Genomic DNA, 23014 nt, shown 5'->3' on the forward strand with positions numbered 1-23014 from the left:
TCCTGAATGACACAGGCAACCAGTGTAGTGACATCTATAGTACAGTATATAGTATAGTTTCATCCTTTTCACCCGGTACCACGTAAACTCTTCTTTCCACAGCATTATAACTGAATTTTGCAGGGCTCTCAGAAGGGACAAATCCAGCTGCAACATCTGTCAAAGTGGGCAGGCTTAAGGTTGTCGAATTCATAAAAGACAGTGGGTCGTGAATACCTTCGTAATATCTGCATGGAATGTAGTAATGTTTTTTTACCCCCTGAGCTGAAACGTAGAATTCGTTATCCGGTTTGTCTATGGTATTCCACGTATGTGGGTACTGAATTTCGGCTAGACCGACTTCCCAAGAATCTTCTAATTCTCTGGGTTTAGCAAGTTTCGTCGTGAAAATGGAAATTGTGTTGTTAGGGAAAATGTCTGAAGAAGCGTTGCTCGGTAGAGTCACAAAAAAACTTTTGCGCTCCATCGTATACCGCTAGAGAATGAAGAGTCGATTAGGAGCATTGTGGATTTTATTGAACATCTTGGGCTTGGCTCTCCGGTATCCAGCTGTTAAATTTTTCTGGCCAGCCGAGCCATTTGACTAAAATGAGTCGTTTTTTATTCAGAACTTTCCTAGCCAGTATTTTTTCAATCCTGTAAATGTCTGTGGATCCGACTTTAATTTTCTAAAATTCAGTGTCGTAAAAGGATCCAACAATCTCTTCACCATCGTAGTCTTTCAGTTTGTACACTGCCGGTGTCCTAGGTACAAGTTCAGATACGGTAAAGATTTCATCTGAAAATGTTTGTTCATAACCTTTCTCAAAAGGATGTCTGGTTTTAGACACCCTAACTGTCTCCTACTTTGAACTTAAACAACGGCGGACCCGGGGGGTTGGCCACGCCATATAAGTTTTTGAAAACTTTCCAGAAATTTAACGTGTTTACATCGGAAGGAGCAATTTTTATGCTTCGATGATAACTTTTGTTGTAAGAGTATACTAGATCTGGCAATTTATCGATGTAGGTTCTCGTGTTATAAGCGCTGAAATATTTCCACATTTTAGATTTTAGTGTGTGTTCCCTGTGGTGAAATGTTTTATTCCGATCTTCTTTAACAGCTTTTGAAAATCTCGGTTGAAAAACTCTTTCCCCTTATTGGTCTGGAGCTTCTTTTGAGTACGCCTGGCACTCAGAATGTCTTGGAAGGCTCTTGTCACTTCCTTACCCGTTTTGTTCTTCAGGGGTCATACCCACGCGTACTTAGAAAGAACGTCGATACATGTTAACAAATATTATAACCCAGATTATGCTCAGACACATTTGTCATGTCCGCTAAATCCATCTGCCATTGCGAGTCTATATCGGATACATAAACCTTATTTCTCCTAAAATGCCTTCTAGCGGGTTTGTGAATTGTATAAGCATATTGACCGGATAACCAATCCGACACCTGTTGGTCATTACTTTTCTGACCCGAAACCTCAAGAGCTCTTTTCAAAGAGTCTTTGCCCCCAAAGCTACCAGGATTTGCCAGGTTATAATAAACTTTTTTCAAGTAACCCTCCATCGCTGACAGTGAAAGAACAATGTCAATGGTTTAAAAATCAAATGAGGCTTTATTGGTAATTTTCAAAACATTATTAAAATTTCAAAACAGCAGTATTAAAAACATTAAAACATTTCATAGCACTGGCACTTCGTCTGATTTTTCTATGTCGTACTCCCCGTAAAACCCCAAAGTTGCATCGGTCATGTCAGGTACAGAGAAATGCCTTTTAGAGAAAGCATCGGCTATTTCACGTATTTTTGAGTAAGAGGGATCGTCCATGTTGTGAAAGGCCTGTACAATAGCCTCGCTAATAGAATGTTCATTTTCCAGTTCATCTACAGTATTTTGAACAAATGAATGAACCTTGTGAAAAGGCGGAAAGATGTTGAAACATCCCAGAGTCTTTATGGCCAGGCTTCTGAGCCGCGGTTTGCGGAAAACAGTCAGAACCTCTTGAAAGCGGCCAACCTGATAAACAGAGTCAGGCTCAAACAGACACGTATGCTGCGTCTGGCTGGGGTGGTCTATGAAACAACCTTGACAGGTGCTTTTTAGGTCCCAATCAACTATTATGTCCAGCAGAGCCGCAAACAAACTCTTGATCTGTTTCAGAGTCTTTCGAAGTGTTTCACCCAGGGGCCCGTCAGTTTGTTCAATGTCCATGCCCTCATAATCAGAATCCTAGGACGATGGCTTCCAAGCGGCCAGAGCATCTACCAAGTCGTCCACAGTCTCTTCTTGATGCATGGTCTGCATGGCTATCTCCTCAGCGCCTGTTAGACTCCCCAGAGTATCCTCAGCAGGGACAAAAAAGTCAGGTCCTGTACAGTTCTCCAGGAGACTGTCCAGCCAATACATATCATCAGGGTCGGATAACTGAGTATCGGGCCAATAGATCTGGTCATTTGAGGGCATCAGAAGATCCAGCCAAGACGGTGGGTCTGAAGGAGAGTTGTTAGGAGCAGAGTACCTGGAGTTAGGTACGATGTCGTTGGGCCAAAACAGGCCGTTGACTGCCGCTGTCTGTTCCATAAACCAACAGGCCTGATCAGGAACGTAGCCGGCGGGGTGCTGGTTGTTACCCGCCCAAAACACATTGTTGTCTGTCAGCATCTGGTCTGCCGCAGAGTAGCCGGGCTGTAGGTTAGGGTCGATCATCTCGTCGGGAGTAGAGTAGGTGGTGTTGGCTTGAAGGTTAGCCGGGCAAAACTGGTAGTCAGTGGTGGATGTATGTTCCATACCCCCGGAGCTTGGTTTTTCGGAGCGCATCAAAATGTCGAGGACTTCTGTCACCTCAGAGGCCAAGAGAACAGGGAGACAACCGGCCCAGCTAGCACCAGCTTCGGAAGGGTAGTTAGTTGAAGACATCTCGATAGGGTTTTAGGTTAATGTAGACTATGGAAAAGACCTCTGTATTTATCTCCGCTCACTTAGGGGGCGGTTGACTCCCAGTTTTCTTCCTCCTCCTCCGAGCATGAATTATTCAACATGCTAAACTCCTCCTCCAATTTTCTTTTAATTCTTTTCATCTGGTCGGACAGTTTTCCTTGATAAATAGCTTCATCAATATTTGGCATAAGAGCTTTAAAAAAAGTCCAGTCTTTTATAGAAAAATTAATTTCACTCACTCGCTCCTTTATCACATTTTCTTTATCTTCCTCCTCCTCTTCGTGACCGGCCCTCAGCATTTCTTTTTACCTCTACCCGGCACAAAGCACAGTTAGAATTGTACCAGACAGAGCTGAAGCGTGATTCCCGTAACTCCCGTAACGCCCTGTTTGCTTTCAGTTTCTTAGGAGCATTCACAAGACCGCTCATTCTGTTTGCTTTTGTGTGTCGTGGCGTTTTAACTAAGTGACTAGAATTTTATACAAGAACTCTTTCGTCTCCTCACACAGTCGAGAGTGAGAGACATGCCTCACCCCTAACCCTCTAGGCGGATAGAGAGATTGTTAATGGCGAGTGATAAGTGTCCAGTTTACAAAAGACCCACCCTAAAAGGTGGGGTTTAGAGATGATCAATTATGACGGTGGTCCAACTTCCCCAGGGGGGCGGGGTATAGTTCATATTTTCATATTTTCATATTTTTATATTTTCATATTTTCATATTTTCATATTTTTATATTTTCATAAATAATATTTTCATATTTGGGCGGGGCTTAAAGTCATCAATCATATTTTGGGCGGGGCTTAAAGTCATCAATCAAACTAACACCTCTTTTGACAGTTGCTTTCTGTATGTACTACACTCTTTACATTTACTGACATTAAATTTCATCTGCCATAAGTCTGCCCAAGCCTGTATGCTATCCAAGTCCTTCTGTAATGATATAACGAATTCCAAATTATCTGCTGATCCACCTATCTTGGTATCATCTGCAAACTTAGCCAGCTTGTTACTTGTATTCCTATCTCAATCTTTTCTATATATTAAAAATAGCAGTACTGACGCCTGCTGGTCACCTCTTTTAACGTCAGCCCATTCGGATAAGGTTGTTTGATTTCATCTTATTTAATCTGAGCAGCTCTTCTCTCTCTACAATTTCCAAATCCCTCAGTACCTCCTTAGTAGTCCCTGTTACCGCTGAGAGGTTATCAGCTTCCCCATTTGTAAAGAAAAAAATAATACAAGTTTACAGGGTCTGCTGTTTCACTGTCTGTATCTTTTAATTCCCCTTTACTATTCCTGATGAACTTCACCTCCTCCTTAACTGTTCTTTTACTACTGAAATACTGAAAGAATCTCTTAAGGTTGTCTTTCGCCTTATCTGCTCTATTCCTCTCCAACTGTCTTTTAGCCTCCCTGATGTCCTTCTTAATGGTTGCCCTCATATTCTCATACGTTCTACGATTTACTTTGGAGTTATTAGTCTTATTCATCTGTTTTTTTCCTTTGCAGCTTCTTTTTTTAACTCTTTATTAACTCACTGCAGAGCTTTTTTAAATTTCCTATTAATTCCAAATTTAAGTTTGTATCTTCCCTGTGTTACATTCACAATCTGATTCTTAGCCTTTTCATTTTAAATGTCGTCAGTTCTCGTCACACCAGGCTGATGTTTTCCTCACTTTGATTTCCTTTCCTTTCGACAGATCAGCCTCATCTAAGGCCTCCATCACTTGTATTATTTCACAGCTCATTCATTTATTAGATTCCAAGTTCAGATTTGAGGTTTCGTTTTTTGTGAATAAAGTTTAAAATTCAATTGTTATTTAAATGTTTACAGCTTTTGATCTCATCTGAGTGTTTATTGTCAGGGTAAGAAGATCAAAGATAATCCAATGAAAATGTGAAATGACATCACTGGCAGGACAGGAGAGATGATGACATTCTTAATGTGAACACCACGGCAGATGATTCACTTTAAATGATCAGCACTGGTCACCCAGTGGTCATGTCTAAACTGGAAGTCTGCTCACTCCAATGTCTTTCAGGAAGTCAAAGTCAAAGTCAAAGAAGAGTCTGAGGGCACACCAGGTGTGGAGTCCTTCATTGATGAGGTGATGAAGAAGGACAAAGCAGTGCTGGTCAGCCTGTGGGAGGTGCTGTCTGAAGAATTTGTGAGATGTCCATCACCAAATGTGAAAGGAATCCTGGATGAGGTGACCGAGTGGGGTGAGTTATTGGTCTCATTTTATTAAAGTCACAGTGGACTCGTCACCATCCACACATACAGTAAGAGGAGGATGTAGAAGCACAGAGCAGAATAAGACCTTCCAGCTCAATTAGTAGACGTATTCCGGCAGTCTGGCAGGGGCCACCAGAGGGAGCTCTAGACAGATAGCCCAAGATGTTTGGTGAGGTTATGTCTGGCCAAGAAGAGGAGACTGAGAGAGACCTTGGAAGAACTGCAGGGATCTGACCTAAAGAGGCCATTGGCCACTGGTCCAGTAAGCCTGGAGTTGTGGGAGTATTGGTGGACAAGGGGGTGCTGGCAGAAGGAAGGGTGGCCTGAGTGTTTAAGTAATCAGAAGGTGTTTAAGTGTATGGGGAAAGTGAAAGAGCCTCCACACAAGCTAGAAAGACCACCATCTGTTGAATAAGGTGGGTCCAGAGGGGCTCATCTATTTTGTTACTTTTGTGTCTTTTGTTGTTATTATTTGAACTTCTAACACCTTTTTTGTTTATTTGGGTCTCCCTGGTTATTTTCTGGGTTCAGTGTTTGCTACAGCAGCCCTTCCAGTTCAGAAGACCACTAAACTCACTTCTACACCATTCAGAACGTTGGAAGCTATAATTGGAAATTACATTAGAGGAGCATTTAGAGGACATAACCCTGTAGTTAGGATATAGTGGGTTCGATAATGGATGGATGGATGATAATCCACTAGACAATAACCAGTTTATAATGGGAAGATCCTGACAAGCCAATCTGTGAGCCCGCAGCCTCTCCTGCACTCCATGGATTTGCTCCTTTCTTTGTCTTCCATGTCCTGAGTTATTGATAGCTGAGTGGACAAAGTGAACATTCAGCACTGACCTGACCTTCTGTCCTGTTTTAAAGATTCAATCAAGGAAGCGGCTTGATGGCTCTGCTATTTGAACTTTTAAACTCAGTCATTAATAATAATAATAATAATAATAAACTTTATTTATATTGCAGCTTTTTTACACACAGATGTGAACAGATTGCTACTCCATAATCAAACTGATCACACCATCCCATCTTGACTTTCTCCCAGTTAATTAAAAGCAATTTAAGATCACAAAGTCCTCCATTTTCTCTCCATGTTCACATCATTCACTTCATTTATCCATTCAATCATTTCACTCATCCACTTATTCCAGCTGAGGGTTTTGGGGGGTCAGGCAGTCCTGAATGGCTTCAGTTTTAAGGTGGGAGTTGACCTTGGACTGACAGGAGTGCATTAATAATCTGTTTCCAGTGTTTGTTTATTGGTGATATCACATTATTCATTTTTTAAGGATTCTCCTGATTTTATTGATATTTTGGAGATGTCGTCTTGTTCCTCATTTGATTTTATGGACACTTTGCTGCGTTTCTCGGTCCATAATCAGCACACTATGCAGAGCTGGATGTTGTGATGGTTACCCGAAAAGAGATGACACATTTAACATCAACTGAACGTGACATTAAAGGCACAACTGTGAAAGACGTGTGCTCACACAGACAAACACATTGTGTTTCAGTATCTCCTCTGGATTTACTTTGGTTTCTTGTAGCCTGTTGTGCTTTTCTGATTGAACTAATGTTTGGTGTGCTGACCTTTCCAAACTGCTTTGGCTCTTCTGTTGTTGAGCCCAAATAACAGTCTTCCTCAATCTCTGACTATACAGACTGTCTAAGTGGTGCAGCTTCTTAGTTTATTTCAAATACAATATGGCAGACACCACTCCTGCAGCCAGCCACATAGGAACAGATTGGTTTCTGCAGTTCATTTAAGCTGCACATCATTAGGAAGGTCCCAGGAGTTTGCTGTGTGGAGTTTACTTGTTCTCATGTCCACGAGTGTTTCCTCTGGATGCTCCAGTTTCTACCCACAGTTAAAAAGACATGCAGGTGAGGTGAATTGCCATTGTTAAATTAGCTTCCGTTTGTGTGTGTGCTCACCCTACAATAGACTGGCACCGTACCCAGTTGCTGTCCTTGCCTTTACACCCAGTGATTACCAGGAGAGGCTCCAGCTGCCCCACAACTCAGGCATGAATAAGCAGGTTAAGAAAATGAATGGATGGAAAGATGGATGGATGGATGGATCGATCAATGGATCATAAGGATGTGGGAAAAATCCTGAAGTACACGAGAGAGACCAACAAAGACACAGGGAGAGCAGGCAGACCTCCCACAGACAGCGGGCACAGCTTGGACTCTGATAGTTGAAGGCAGCAGTGAACACAAACTCTAAATGATTTTCTCCTTTAAGGATTTGAAGCAACCCTGAGAATTACTGATGTTCATGTTTATCTCCTCTGTGTTTATTCCCAGGACCAGACCTCTTGAAGGAGATCCAGGCGAGCACCCAGTCACCTACCCTTGAGCCTCATATTAAAGGTAAGTGGTCATCATGTCTCTGATCAGTTGTTCCTCCACTCCTGTGCTCATTCTGTCACCTTATTTGTTCTCATTTTGGCTTTCAGACCTCCATGAGACACACAGATTCACTGTGTCTGAATCCACAAGACCTCTGTTCGATCAGTGCCCATCTGGAGATCCACTCACTAGCACGGTGGGCCTTGAGACTCAATACACAGAGCTGATGGTCATCAAACAGGACATTAAAGATGAACTTGCAAAGGATGGGAAGACTCAGGAAAGACTGGAGGAAGGGGGAGCAACAAAGAACTGTGAGCGAATCTGGACTGAGCAGCTGTTTAAGAGAAGATCTAAAAGTAAAACATCCCCCAAAATCATAGTGGTCAGTGGGGTGGCAGGTACTGGGAAGACCACCATGGTACAGAAGATCATGTGTGACTGGGCCAAAGGCACTCAATACCAGAGGTTTGCGTTTGTCTTCCTGTTTAAATTCAGGGAGCTCAACCTCCTGGACAATAAGATACAGATGTCTCTGAGCGCACTGATTGAAATGCACTATGAACATCTCACTCATGACAAACTCATAGAAATTCTGCAGAAACCCGAATCTCTACTCTTCATACTCGATGGACTGGAGGAATACAAACACAAACTGAACTTCACACCGAGTCAGCTCTGCTCAGACCCAGATGATGAGGTGCCTGTCCACATCCTGGTCACCAGTCTGGTGAGTCAGACATTACTGAAGGGCTGCTCAGTCCTGATCACAAGCAGACCACCAGCTCTGGGGTCTCTGGACATGGAGAGAGTTGATGGATTTGTAGAAGTTGTAGGATTCTTCTCTGAACAAAAACTGGTGTACTTTAAGAAGTTCTTTGGTGACGCTGATGTGGGCACCAAGGCTTTTCAGTGCATGGAGGGTAACACCATCTTGTACTCCATGTGCGTCAGCCCCTCGTACTGCTGGATTATCTGCTCTGCACTGAAGAGCCACCTCATGACACCTAAGGAAGAGCGAGGGACAGCCCCCAGAACTGTCACTGAGATCTTTGTGATGTTCCTTCACAACATCCTGACCAATCACAGGCGAGAAGATGATGACCAAAGGAGGATTCTGATAAGTCTAGGAAAGATGGCTTATTATGGGGTGGACAACAGGACTGATGTGTTTAATGAGAAACAGGAGATATCCACCTTTGGTCTCCAGCCAGTCTTGTCCTCTTCGTTCCTCTCTTGCTTTCTGCAAAGACAAAGCACTCTGGAACACACGACGTACACCTTCTACCACTTCACCCTGCAGGAGTTCATGGCTGCCTGCTCCTTCTACCTCGATCCATCAGGGGTTGTCGAGGAGCTGCTGAAAAAGCGAGACTTGTGTAAAGATGGCAGATTTGAGATTGTCACTCGATTCCTGGCAGGACTGGCTTGGTGCTCTGCACTTACAACAGTGGAGGGAATCCTGGGGGAGTTTGAAGGGACGACCACACAGCGGATACAGGAGTGGGTGAAGCAGAAAGCTAAACAGGCGCTACAAGGGGCAGGGCGAGGTGAAGCTCTTCAGGTTTGTCACTGGCTCTATGAGACTCAGAATGAGGAGGTGATCAGAGACGCCATTGGGAAGAACTTAAACATGAGCTTTATCAGTATGACTTTATCTCCTCTGGACTGTGCTGTGCTGGCCTCTGTCATCAGCTGCTGTGGAGAACTTCAGCTCCTTAACCTGTCATACACACCTCTGACCCCCGAGTGCATGAGGAGATTGGCAAAGGGGCTCAGCTGCTGCAGTGAAGTGTGGTGAGTGATGCGACTTTGACGAGTTCAGTTTGATCTGTCAGTAATGGCACTTTATGTAAATGACAGTCACTGAGGGCACTGAGGGCATCACAGTCATTGGATCTTCTAATAAGCCCCTCCCCACTCAACAGGAAGTGATGTCACGATTTAATGACATGCTAACTATGCTGCCTCATTCTCGATTGCCCATTAAAACACACTTGACCTTACATTGTCATCGCTGTCTCAGACTCTTCTGGTCATTAAAACAGACACTGAGCTGACACCACTTGGGTCAACAAGCAGATTGAACTCCGTTTCATATCACGTTGATTACACTGAGCTGATGACTGATCTCTAATTAAACTGTGCCACTACCTTGATGTTACGGCAGACACCTGCTCAGACTGTAGGTGGCACTACTGTCACCACATCTGTAGTCTGGTGTGATGTTCTGGTCACAGTAGAGGAGAGCAGCACAAGTGCATCATGGGACTGAAGGGCTTGTGTGACCGTGACAGGCTCAGGGAGTTCAGCCTCTTGAGTCCCGAGCAGAGGACGCTGAGTGGGGACCTCATTGGGGTCTTCTGAATTCTCAAAGGTGTCCATCAAGCTGATTCAGTTAAACTCTGACTGTGTGTGTGAATCGCGTCTTCTGTTTTTATACCAAGTGTTGTGTTTTTAGTGAATCTCACAAAACGTTTTCTTTTACTTTTTTCTTCTTCTTTGCTCACTGAACTGCCCTCAGCTCTGTGCTCATTGCTTAAAAACTTTGTGGCATAAATTGATTTTGTCGCCATTTATTTATCTGTCTGCTTGAAATGTTTTGTCATCTTTGTGTCTCCAAGGCCATGGTGATGAAGTTTCTGGTAGTCCAGCCTGGTGGTCCCCATGTGTGTTTTCTCAGTGGTCCTGCCGGTGCTCACAGCTGTGTGTGTTTTTGAACAAATTCAAAGCTGCACATAATCCTGACTGCCCCGCTCCTTCCATGTTGTTGTAACTGAGTTTGTACAGAAAACAAGAATATGAAACTCCTCAAATCAGTGAAATGGACAGAAATGTCAGGGCAGCCCAAGACCACCAAGTGCTTCAATTTACACTCGGCGTCCTGGGGACTGAGCACATGTGCCACGTCTTTATGAGGTGGAGTGCTGAACTGATGGGGTTCTGCTGCTCACTGCGTTTTATGTTTACAGATTTCTGTCATTCATTGTGTGGAGTATCTGAGGTTGAGGTGCACAGAGGGGTCTCTACATGTATGTGGTGGGCTGAAGGGCTGAGGGAGGAATGGCCAGCGGGTGGCTTGGGGATCTCAGGCAGGCCGCTCATAAAGCTCTTATTTTTGTGGGGCTGTCGGTGGGTTGGGGTTTCAGGATCTTTAGTCCAAAACAGAAAGTTGGGACCCCAGTGTGGTGAATGAAATGTGAGCTCCTGCTGCAGGTCTTTGCCTTGTGGACATGGCAGCGGGTAGGTGTGTTTGTATTGGATTTGCATTCATTGCCCCTCTTGATACATTTTCTGTCCATTTCTACTCCTGCGCCCTTTCAAACATCTTTAGTTCTGATTCAACTCCATGACTTCACAGATTTGGGACCTGCGCTCAGTGGTCCACTGGTGTCCAAGCTGGGTGAACTCGGCCTAAACAACATGGTAAAGATCAGCGCCTGACCACTAAAAGACGTTCCTGCTATGGCACCAGGCACAAGTCATCCATCTGAATAGGTGACACCTGCTCGTCCCCATCACTTGGACCCTCTATGTGTGACGCTGGTCTTTCTCCTGTCTCTCGGATCACCGTTGCCATGTAATTCAGTTACAAATGTTCAAATGAGCTGAACTGGTCAACCCTCTGGCAGCCTTTAAGGTCGTGTCCTTTGACCCTGAGTTCATTCATGTGATTCAGGCTTTCTATTCTAACATGGCGGCTCTTGCCTCATCCTTACGTTTCTCCCTTCTTTCAGATTTAAAAGGGATTTTGACATGGCTGCCCTCATTCTCTTCTTGTTTAGGTCAGGGAGTCAAACTCAAGTTTACTGAGGATCAAAATAACACTCTTTATACCCACTGGGGGGACGCAATCAGAAGGGGGGGGGGTTAGAGGTCGGGAGGCTCTGTGTAGGTCTTATTATATTTACAAAAAAACAGAATTGATTTTAACAAACTCAGAAATAAAAGGACACTGCAGCCTAACGGTCACTGGAGACTTGAAATGTAATGTGGGGTTTGTGTCGCTTTAGTGCTGGGGTCCTCAAACTCAGTCTGGGCACCGCAAAAAAGGAGAGCTAAAATATAAGAAACAGTGACATTGACTTTGAAAATACCTTAATACAAGTGACGTTATCTGTCCAAACAGCAAAATCATTTTACTTAAAAAGAAATCCTAAGATACGTTGGTTCAGTCTGGAAATAAGAAAGCTGTGACACACTGACATTGATCTGTGCCTGACAAGACTTCAGATCTTAGATCTTGAAATATGAGATGATGATCTTGTTTTAAAAGTAATTTACTAACTTCCATCTTTGAATTTATGGTACTGGATATTCTCCACTTGATCATGAGTGTGTCTTTTATGTCCCAATTAGTCAAATCTTAAAATGGCGTCATTAACTGGTAAAACGACTCACAGCAGGTAGAGTGACAATTTGTGTTGTTGTCTTTCAATAAACAGAAACTTACTTCAAATTCTGTGACACAAACTCAATTGCTAAATATCATATTTAAAAAAAGACATTTTTATTCAATGATAGTGTGAGTGAATTAGATGAGAAGGAAAATGAGGAGCAAATGGAGCCTGTTGACAAAGGTAATGCTGCAACAGACACTAAAAAAGACCATGAAAATAATAATGAAGGTGTGCTGGCTGAGGCTGGTGATACACCTGTAGATGAGCCCAGTGTCCCAGGTGAAGGAGCCTCCGTCCGTACAGAAGGACGCACAGCTGAGACTGAGGAGGCCCTCACTGGTCAGGCTGCAGAGGTCTACAGTAATGAGAATGTCACCCTGCTACAGGATGAAGGGGGCTGTAATGTTACAGCAGGAGATGATCGTCTCCAAGTGGTGCAACACTGACCACTAATAATGAGACAAACGTAGACATGCCTAATGTAGTTACTACTGAGGGCAATATTGAGTTGGACCTGGGCACTGAACAAAACACAAGCAGCAGCAGTAGGAAGGAAATCAAAGGTGTAAGGAGAGCAGCAGTGAGTGAGGCAGACAAGATGGATGTGAGTGTGGAGTCGAGTGGGTGTAAGGAGACCTCACAAATCACCACTAGGAAAAGAAAGGAAGCAGTGGAGTCCACCACGGGTGCAAAGAAGATTTTGATGTCAGACAGTCTGTCCAAAAAACAAATTGTGTCAGTTAAAAAGAAGGATATTTCAGATAGTGGTGAAGGTGTGGAGGGTGAAGGAGAGAATACCTCTGACATTTTTGATAACACCTTCTCAGTGTTTGGTTTGGAGCCTAAAGAGGGATACAACACAAAGAGCATCGGGAAGTTCTTGGAATATCTAGAGGGATGCGAGGGACTATTTTCTTTCTGAGCTCAGCAAAAATATAAAAGTATAATGCAGTTAATTTAGGGTTTGACCAAAAGGAGATCACTAGGTTAAAAAACATAATGATCAGAGTGCGCAAGATCCTTCAAAATAAGTCCTGATGGATGCTGCAGTCAAGCCAGTGACTCTCTGGTTTTCTGGTATGTTTTGTTGTGTAACTATGGCTGAGTTACATGTGGGTACCCTAAATATGAATGGCTGTCGAGGTAATTTAAAGAGGACCTTGGGCTGTGAGTTTTTAAGACAAAAGCACTTGGATGTGGGTTTCCTACAAGAGACCCACTCTGATCCACAGAGTCAGGCTGCCTGGGTGCAGGACTGGGGAGGGACGGGCTTTTTCAGTCATGGCATCAGTGTGAGTGCAGGGGTGGCGGTGCTGATTAGTAAAACCTCCATGTTAAAAATCACAAAGGTGACCACCATCACTCTGGTGGTCACATACTGGACCTGATCTGCACTTCTGGACTATCTGTTACCAACATTTACAGCACTGATTTGGGACTCTCTGACCATAAAGCAGTACTTTTCACTGTCTCATTACCTCTGCCTCCTCTTACCTGTAAACAACAAATTTCTTACAGAAACCTTAAAAATATCTGTCCCTCTATCCCTTCTGGATCCATTTCTGATCTTTTACTGTCTTCATCTACTCCATCAACACTAGATAGTCTTGTTGACCACTATAACTCAGCCCTTCATTCAGCATTAGATAAAACAGCTCCTTTAAAACATAAGGAGGTTTCCTTTAAACGTTCAGCTCCTTGGTATAACTCAGAATTGCGATCTATGAAAGCAGCTGGCCAACGCCTTGAGAGAATGTCACATTAGACTGGCCTCACCGTGCACATCCAGGCTTTCTCTGACCACCAAAGAGCTTACAGAGAAGCACTAACTGCTGCTAAGAACACCCACTATGGCAGAATAATAGAAAGTGGCCACGATAACCCGAGGGTTTTGTTTTCTGTAGTTAATAAACTACTCGAACCTGCATCTGGCCCAACTACCTCCTCTACTGAAGTCTATGAGGAATTCCTCCACTTTTTCCATAACAAAATTAAAGATTTAAATAATTCAGCTAACATAAATCCATCATCTGTTTATATCTCTCCCTGTTCTCAGACTCCATCCAGCTCCTTCTCTAAGTTCTCACCAGTCACACCTGCTTTTTAAGATGAGACAGACTACTTGTATACTGGACCCCATCCCCAGCACACTACTTCAATCCTGCCTTCATGCCATACCCGACTGTTACAACAATAATAAACTCATCCCTTGACACTGGCTCTGTGCTGCTCACTTTTAAAATCGCTTCTGTAACCCCAATGTTAAAAAAGTCTGGTCTTGATGCTGACAATCTTAACAATTTCTGGTCTATTTCACACTTACCTTTCCTGTCAAAAGTTCTTGAGTGTGTTGTAGCCTCTCAGCTACTTAACTTCTAAAAATTTGTTGGAACCCTTTCAGTCTGGTTTCAGGGTGCAGCACAGCTCTGGACAAACCAGCATATTAATTCTGTTAGACCTCAGCGCAGCATTTGACACTCTGGTCAGACATGACATTCTACTGTCCAAAATGGAGAACATGCTGGGTATCTCTGGCACTGCCCTCCAGTGGTTCAAGTCCTATCTGACTGATAGACAAGAGTTTGTTAGTCTTGGTAACAGCAGATCCAGCTCAGCGCCAGTCACACAAGGAGATCCTCAGGGCTCTGTCCTCGGCCCTCTGCTCTTCTGTATTTATATGCTTCTCCTTGACCATATTATTCGTAGCTATGGACTGGGTTATCATTTTTATGCAGATGATACTCAACTCTACTTCAATGTTAAAAGTGGAACTTCATCAGAGCTTTCTCAGCTCACAACCTGCCTCAGTGAACTTAAAACCTGGATGGAACAGAACTCTTTAAAATTAAATTGTAACAAAACTGAACTCCTGCAAATGGGGACTAAAGTGCAACTTAATAAAATGAGCTCCTTTCAGTCCATCTTGGCGGTGATCTCATCAGACCTGCCTCTACTGCAAAGAATCTTGGTGTCATTTTTGATTCCTCCCTTCCTTTTTCTGCTCACATAAATCACATTAAGAGACTTTCTTAATTTCACCTGCGTAACAATATTGAAATTCCCTGCTGGCAGGTGCCCCTTCTAATCTTAAATCACAGCTCCAGCTTATTTAAAACTCAGCTGCAAGAGTCCTGACACAGACCAGCAGCAGCGAGCACATCACACCATCCTGCTCCGCCTTCACTGGCTCCCTGTGTCTTACAGAATCTATTATATAGTGCATTTCCTATCTATCTATCTATCTATCTATCTATCTATCTATCTATCTATCTATCTATCTATCTATCTATCTATCTATCTATCTATCTATCTATCTATCTATCTATCTATCTATCTATTATATAGTGCCTTTCACATCTATCTATCTATCTATCTATCTATCTATCTATCTATCTATCTATCTATCTATCTATCTATCTATCTATCTATCTATTATATAGTGCCTTTCCTATCTATCTATCTACTTCCTTCCTGTTTCACTGTCGCAGTGCATGTTGGGTGGTTGCTCTAGCGCGAGTGCTGGTGGTGGGCTCTGAGTCTGGTGAGTGAAGTGATTTGTTTAACTTCCCCCACCCCGCCCCTTTTCATTTTCTTGGTGAATTGTTTAAATGTTTTTCCGTTTCTTTTGTGTGAAGTGGCATCTGGGCACAGCAGCCGTAATGGCTGCAAATTTAGAACGGTTGAGCCCCTGCCATGGGATAAAAATTCTCTGTGATGTTTTTTTCCTGTTAGAAAGTGCAGTGTTGGCTGTAGGCAATATGATCGGTTGTGAGAATATTAAGTCTGCCTCATGAATGAACAGCTCAATCGTAATATTTCTGAGTTCTGTCGATCTGGTGCAGACAATTGTAGAGAAGGGTGTAGTGATCGATGGCTCGTTCGTGCAGGTGTCTCCGTTGGCGGCTCCAGCACGTAAAGTAACGTTATCGAATGTCCCCCCATTTTTGAGGAATGAGATGATAGAAAAAGAATTAGTACGACACGGTCATTTAGTATCAGATATCCGCTATATTCCTTTGGGGTGCAAGTCGCCGGAGTTAAAACATGTAATGTCTTTTAGGAGACAAGTATACATGGTGCTTAACAAAATGGATGAAAGTTTAAACGTTGCTATGAGGTTTAAGATTGATGGTTTAGATTATGTGATTTTTCTGAGATCGGATGAAATTAAATGTTTTGGGTGTGGAAGTGAGGGGCATTTAGTTAAAAATTGTCCAGTGAAAGTGAACAGAGCAGTTGTTCGTGATAACCTGCATGTCACTAATGACGATTTACAAGATCGGCCTTTACAGCTTAATGGTAATGAAAACACAAAGACACCAGAGGAAGCGCGGCCCGAGGAGAGTAGATGTGACCGATGACTTTCATGATGTGGAACTTTTTATCTCTTCAATACAAAGCCTAAGAAAAGAAAAGTCCTCATCTGTCCTGTTTACCTATAAAGAGCTTCTCAGATTAAAGAGTCTGTCAAGCAGACTGAAGAAACAGTTAAAACAAAATAAGCAGTAATGGAGAAGGCAACTGCAACATTTCCAAGGTCCTGTATATACTGGGATCTGTGGTTTATCTTGACTATTTTTATACTTTCTGTTAACATGGCTTGCTTTAATGTAGGAAGCTTGAATATTAATGGTGAAAGAAATAATAATAAGAGGTTGGCTTTTTTGAATTCATAAAGCAAAAAGACTTAAAAGTTATCTTTGTACAGGAAACCCATATACACAGCACAAATCAATGGGAGTGGAGTAGGGATTGGAAAGGGGACATTTATTACAGTAACGGTACAAATATTAGTGCTGGAGTAGCCATTTTGTTTTCTAAGAATGTTCACGTAGTTCTTTGTGATGTTGAAGAAATAGTGAAGGGGAGGCTGCTCAAAGTGCGCGTCAAACTTCAAGGCAGTTCTTTTACTTTTATTAATGTATACGCCCCGAACGATGGGAATGAGAAAATCGCTTTTTTTAAGAAGTTGGAGGGTGTGCAAACACAATGTTGTACAAATGAAGTCCTAGTTCTAGGTGGGGATTTTAATTGCACCCTTGATACTCAAAAAGACAGAAATAACGGGCTGGAGCCGCACACGCTCAGCCCAGGAATTAGAGAGAGTTGTGAGCGAGATGGGACTGGAAGATGTGTGGCGAAATAAAAATGGGGGCACTAGACAATATACATGGGGAGGATGAATGGGGGGATTATTTCAATGGCGAGGCTTGATCATCTTTACTGTTTCAAGCACCATATTGGTTTATTTAAAAACGGTCACATTACCCCTGCAGGGTTTTCAGATCACAGTTTGGTGTCTTGTTCTGTAACCTTTTTTTTTTTTTTTTGAAATTTTATTAATCTTATTACAATCATTCCATACAAATCAATCAATTTTTACAAAAAGTAGAATTGAGAATAAGACGATCCCCACCCCTGAGAGAGAGAGAAAGGCAAACGGCGTAAAAGTTAAGGCTTGTAAACATACCTAAATTAATAAGTTTGATAAGCCAATAGAGATGAATGGACAAAGAAATACAGAAATAATTACTTCCTCTCTGCTTTAAGAGCTTATTTTAAAATATTACTGATTAGATCCTGACATGTTTTGAAAAAAATCTGTACAGATCCTCTAACTGAGTATTTGATTTTTTCCAATTTTAAATAATATAACACATCAGTTTCCCACTGACTTAGAAGAGGAGAGTTTGGGTTCTTCCAGTTTATCAGAATGAGTCTGCGTGCCAACAGTGTAGTGAATGCAATCACAATTTGTTTGTCCTTCTCCACTTTAAGACCCTCTGGAAGAACCCCAAACACAGCTGTTAATGGGTTAGGAGGGATTGTGAGTCCAAGACTGTCTGAGAGGTAATTAAAAATTTTGGTCCAGAATGATGTTAATTTGGTGCAGGCCCAGAACATGTGACCTAGTGAGGTTGGGACTTGATTGCAATGTTCGCAGGTTGGCTCTCGCCCTGGAAACATTTTGGAGAGTTTTAGTCGAGACAGATGTGCTCGATATATAATTTTAAGTTGAATAATTGTAAGCTTTGCGCATATGGAGCTCGAGTGAATTCTCTGCATTGCTATTTTCCATACCTTTTCTGATATATTAATTGAGAGATCTTTTTCCCAGTGTCCTCTTGGATCATTGAAAGGGAGGGATTGTAAAAGGATTTTATATATTGTAGAGATGGAGTCTGAGTCCTTGAGATTGAACAATATTTTTTCCAGCATGGATGAGGGAGCAAGATGAGGAAAATTGGGAAGGTTCTGTTTAACAAAGTTCCTGATTTGAAGATAGTGAAAGAAATGTGTAGCTGGAATATTAAATTTGGAATGTAATTGTTCATAGGATACAAAGACGTTGTCTATATAAAGATCTCTAAGGAAGTTAATTCCAATTTTTTTCCAGATATTAAAAACTGTGTATGTTTGTGAAGGTTGAAAGAGGTGGTTCTCTTGCAGAGGTGCCACAGATAGAAGCTTCTCCATCTTAAAATACTTTCTACATTGGTTCCAGATTCTAAGTGAGTGGAGCACAATTGGGTTATTAGTGTATTGCCGATAACGTGTGTTTATTGGAGCGCAGAGCAGGGAATACAAAGAAGTACTGCAGGATTTTACTTCTATTGTGGTCCAAGCCTGTGTATGTTCTTCTATTTGTGTCCAGGTTCTTATCGCCTGTATATTTGCCGCCCAGTAATAAAACTGGAAGTTAGGTAGAGCCATGCAGGGCCGTTTGAAGGAATTTGGGGGGCCCCAAGCAAAATGGACATGGAGGCCCTCGCCGCACGCATGCACGCACGCAAAGGAACCACAGCATAGCCATACAGTTTAAATTCACTCACACTTTATATAAATAAAAAAGGTTTACAGTGCAAATACTGCTGTTGCATATTCTGTGCATAAATAAAAAAATGTTTAGAGTGCAAATACTGCTTTGCATATAAAGTGCATAAAATTTGAACATTTTCAACAATTGAACATTTGCAAAAACACCACTGTACCATAAAATCAAATATACATTAAAAAGTGCACAATAACTAAATCCAACATACTTAAAACACACACACACATACATACTCACATTAACATTTTTCAGTTCTCTCAAACATGTGCAAATTATCTAAAACTGCTGTTTGCGAGCCTTGTTTTCTGCAAAGGCAATCACAATGTCCTCCATGTCCAAAGACTGGCGAACATCCCGCTCAATTGACATAAGTGCCAGTCCTGTGAGCCTTTCTTGGCCCACCGTGGACCTCGTGTAATTTTTTATCAGCTTCAAAGCTGAAAAGCTCCTCTCACCAGAGGCCACTGACACAGGGAGAGTCAGGAGTAGGCAAAGCGATGCTTAAATTACTGTACAAATCCAGTAGCTTCTCACTGTAAATGTAATTAAGCATGTCAAATGGGGAAGTGGCTACATGGTCTGGAAAAGTGTAGAGATGAATTGATCTCAAGTGCCAAGTCATCAGCATCAATGTCATGGAGGGTTTGTTCCAATTTTTTGCATCGTTCATGAAGCTTTCCATTCTTTATTGTCTGCTTCATGTTTTCCTTTGAGAACAGAAAGTCATAAAGGTCATAAACACCCTTCAGTCTTGAAAACCTGTCACTTAGGCTTCTGAGGGCTGTGTCAACCATGGGCAGAAAGAAGTCTCTTCTAAAAGTCTCGTCTGGAGTAGACTGAGTCTCGTCTGTACCTTCATATAGAGACTGTCTTTTCTTTTTACGCTGCCTTTTTCTCAGGAAGGGTCATTTCCATATCCAGATTTTCTGCAATGTCTTTTGCATCAGTTTGACAGGAAGCAATCCCATTTTCCCTGAAGTCTTCAAGGTAGTCTTTTACTCCTTCTGTTTCTGATCTAAGTGTTTCCATGGAAACATTTGGACTTTGTAGCAGCTTGCTGACATGATTGATTTGGTACAAAACATTGTACCAGGTCATTGTGCAAAGCAGAAAAGACCAGGTCTTCAACTCACCATGTAAGCTTTTAGCAGTGGACATGGTCTCTGAGTCCCCTTTCTCTATAGCAAGCGTCTGGAGTGCAGATAATGCATCCAGGATCTCTGGTAACTGGTATCGCACCACCTTCACGCTGTCAATCGAGCTTCCCATCTTGTTGTTGACAAAGGTTTTAAAGTGAGCTGCTTTACATGTTCCTTTAGAACTGTCCAGCATTGCACAGAGGAACTGAATAAGGTATAGAGTCTTTGCAACACACCAAAGAAGGAGATGGACAGCACTGAGGACTTGGCAGCATCTGCCACAACCAGGTTAAGTGTATGACTGCTGCATGCTTTGCTGTTCAATTGCAAAATTCTTGCCTGAACACCCTGTTTATGGCCCATCATATTGCTGCCATTGTCATAAGACTGACCACGGCAGTCAGAAAGACTCAGGCTGTGTTTCTGCAGGTGGTCAAGCAGGACTTCAGTCAGGCCCTTACCAGTTGTGTCTTCAACATCTAAAAATCCAAAGAAATGTTCTGCAATGGACACAGATGGTTCGCAATTGACAATTCTCAGAACAATGGAAAGCTGTTCCTTATGACTGACATCAGGAGTGCAGTCCATAATAACAGAGTAATACTTTGCTCTGTGTACTCTTCTCACAATTTCTTCCAGTACCTTATTTCCAATTAGTGCAATTATTTCATTTTGAATAGTTCCACTCAAGTAATGCACTCTTGTCTCTTGGTTTTCTATCCTTCTTATGTGTTCAGTCATAACTGAATCGAACTGTGCCATCAGTTCAACTTGTGCCAGAAAATTCCCATTGTGTGGGTCATACAACTCACTCGTGGTCCCTCTTAAAGCCTGGTTTGCGTTCTGCTAAGTGACAAATTATGGCAATCACTCTCCTTATGACACCTTTCCAATGCTCAATCTCGATCCGCATCAAGTCTTGTTGTCTTTGATCTATGGTTGTATTGGTTTGCAGTCTCCTCTGCAGCTCATGCCAGTTTGTCATATTGTCACAATGCCCCTTTGAATATTTGTGTTCTTTTAAATGATGAGCTAGGTTCCTCCATGTACGGAAGCCACAGTTGCTTAAGGCATTGTCACGCTTTCCAAAAACAGTGCAGGCAAAACAGAACACTGAGTCTGTGCTCATAGAATAGAATATCCATGATCGAAGAATTTTCTCCCCATTTTTCATGCTTCTCATGTAATTGTCATTTGTAAATCTTCGAGGTGGATTCTCAGAATTTTGGGGAATACAATGTTTGTGACTTGCACTGGTCCTTTTTTAACAATTTGACAGCGCACACTATCAGTCAGGACTGCTGGCCACTGTGCAGGGTCATCAGCTATAATTACAGTGCTTGTGGTACCTTGAGCTGTAGAGGTAACCTCAGTGTTGGGAAGTGGTGCAGACTCAATTTCTGTTCTGGATGCAATATCTTCCACTGTGAGAGATGCTATTGACGGTGTAGCTGGGGAAAAATAATGTTTTTTTTATTAATATAATCCATCTGTTCAGGTACAGAATGCATCACTGAGTATATATACTGTATATAAAAAAATTCTGAAATGTCCATGGGCAAAAGTGACTAGTATTTACACAGTTTGATGGGAATTCAGTAGTGATTTGCACTGTTTTTTTCTAACAATATGACAGCACACACTTATCAGTTTAAACTCTGGGCTGTGCAGGATATCAAGTATAATTATAGAGCTTGTGGTACCTTGTGCTGAAGAGGAAACATCAGCACTGAGAAGTGATGCATCTGTTGATGTTGAGGATGAAGTTGATGGTGTAGCTGGGAAAATAATAATTAAAAAAAAATCTGAAATTACCATTTCACTGTTAGCATATCGAAAGAGGTCACTTTTAACAGCTCAGCTCAGGTCAGTGAGAGAAATTCACTCTACCTTCATCAGTGGAGGTAACCTTAGGAAGAGCCTGAGGGCTGAGAAATTTAAGCAAAGCACCTTGAGGGAGAAAGAAAAGATGGTAACACTTTATAATAATAACAATCATTAATAGAAGGTAAATTGACAGTTAATTAATCTTTAGTCTTTAGCTATGCATTTACTGAATGAGCACTGTGCAGCTGTTGTCCGACTGTACTGTATTTTATTTTATTTTCTAAACTGTTTTAATTATTCTTATTTCTTTTTATTATTTTAATTTCTTCTATGTAAAGCACTTTGAATTGCCATTGTGTATGAAATGTGCTATATAAATAAACTTTTTACTGTTAACAAACAGTGAAATTATAATTAAATGTTTACTAATTATTAGCAGTGCTGTGAGTCGACTACCAATGCTTAAAAACATCCCAAGCTAACGTTTGATGCACAGAATTTATTGTGTGGTTTTCCTAAATAGATTATCACAGTGGAATAGTTAGTATAGCATTTTCATCAAAACCTATTACAAAGCTATAGCAATGTCATGTCATTTATGTATGATACATACAGTAAACATATTTCTGCTAGCCTACCTGCTGCAAAATTGCACCATTTGTACAAGACAAGTAGAGCTATTTTATGTGTGTAATTTATCACTTACCACTGTCTTGTTTTTTCTTATCCTCCTCTTCCTTTCTCTTCTTTCTTTTTTGGCTTCCTGAAGCATAATTCCGCTTCATGACTGCGAGGAAGTTTTGTATTTTGCGGCAGCAGAGAACGCGTGGTTGGCTGGCTGCTGTCAGAGGGGGCCTTGAGGGGGATCCCGATAACAGTGTCATTGCACTTTACTGCATTCACTATCAATGGGGCGCTCACACAGTTTGTCGCTGCATTTTATTCTTAACCAGTCGTTGTCTTGGGGCCCCAGGCCAGCTCGGGGCCCCAAGCAATTGCTTAGTTTGCCTGCCTTGTCGCGACGGGCCTGGAGCCATGCCACCTTCTGCCTTTTGTCTTTGTAGGGTCGCTCTTTGATACGTGGATGTTTTGAGTTCCAAATAAATGAGGTTATTGTTGAATCTAATTGCTTAAAAATTTATTTATGTACATGTATATTGGGATGTTGTGAAATAAAAAAGGAGCTTATGAAGAATATTCATCTTAACAGTGTTAATTCTTCCAGCTAGAGTGAGATGAAGGGTTGACCATCTATGCAAGTCTTGTTTAATTTTTTCCATGCAGATGG

At 42.0% G+C, this 23014-nt stretch overlaps 1 protein-coding gene across 2 annotated transcripts in view; it reads left to right on the top strand.

The window, feature by feature from the left end:
* LOC120521437 (NACHT, LRR and PYD domains-containing protein 3-like) overlaps positions 1-23014 on the top strand; it is a 58992-nt gene that overhangs the window by 30078 nt on the left and 5900 nt on the right. Inside the window, exons 5-7 of one of the 2 annotated variants that reach the window (XM_039743048.1) lie at positions 4978-5148; positions 7481-7546; positions 7633-9322. In XM_039743048.1, the coding sequence (XP_039598982.1) occupies positions 4978-5148; positions 7481-7546; positions 7633-9322 (1927 nt within the window). Of the gene's footprint in view, positions 1-4967; positions 5149-7480; positions 7547-7632; positions 9323-23014 lie in introns of both variants that reach the window. The other variant, XM_039743041.1, reaches the window with a different exon arrangement.

Source organism: Polypterus senegalus, chromosome 2 (assembly GCF_016835505.1).
Source record: "Polypterus senegalus isolate Bchr_013 chromosome 2, ASM1683550v1, whole genome shotgun sequence".
NCBI classification, from domain to species: Eukaryota; Metazoa; Chordata; class Cladistia; order Polypteriformes; family Polypteridae; genus Polypterus; species Polypterus senegalus.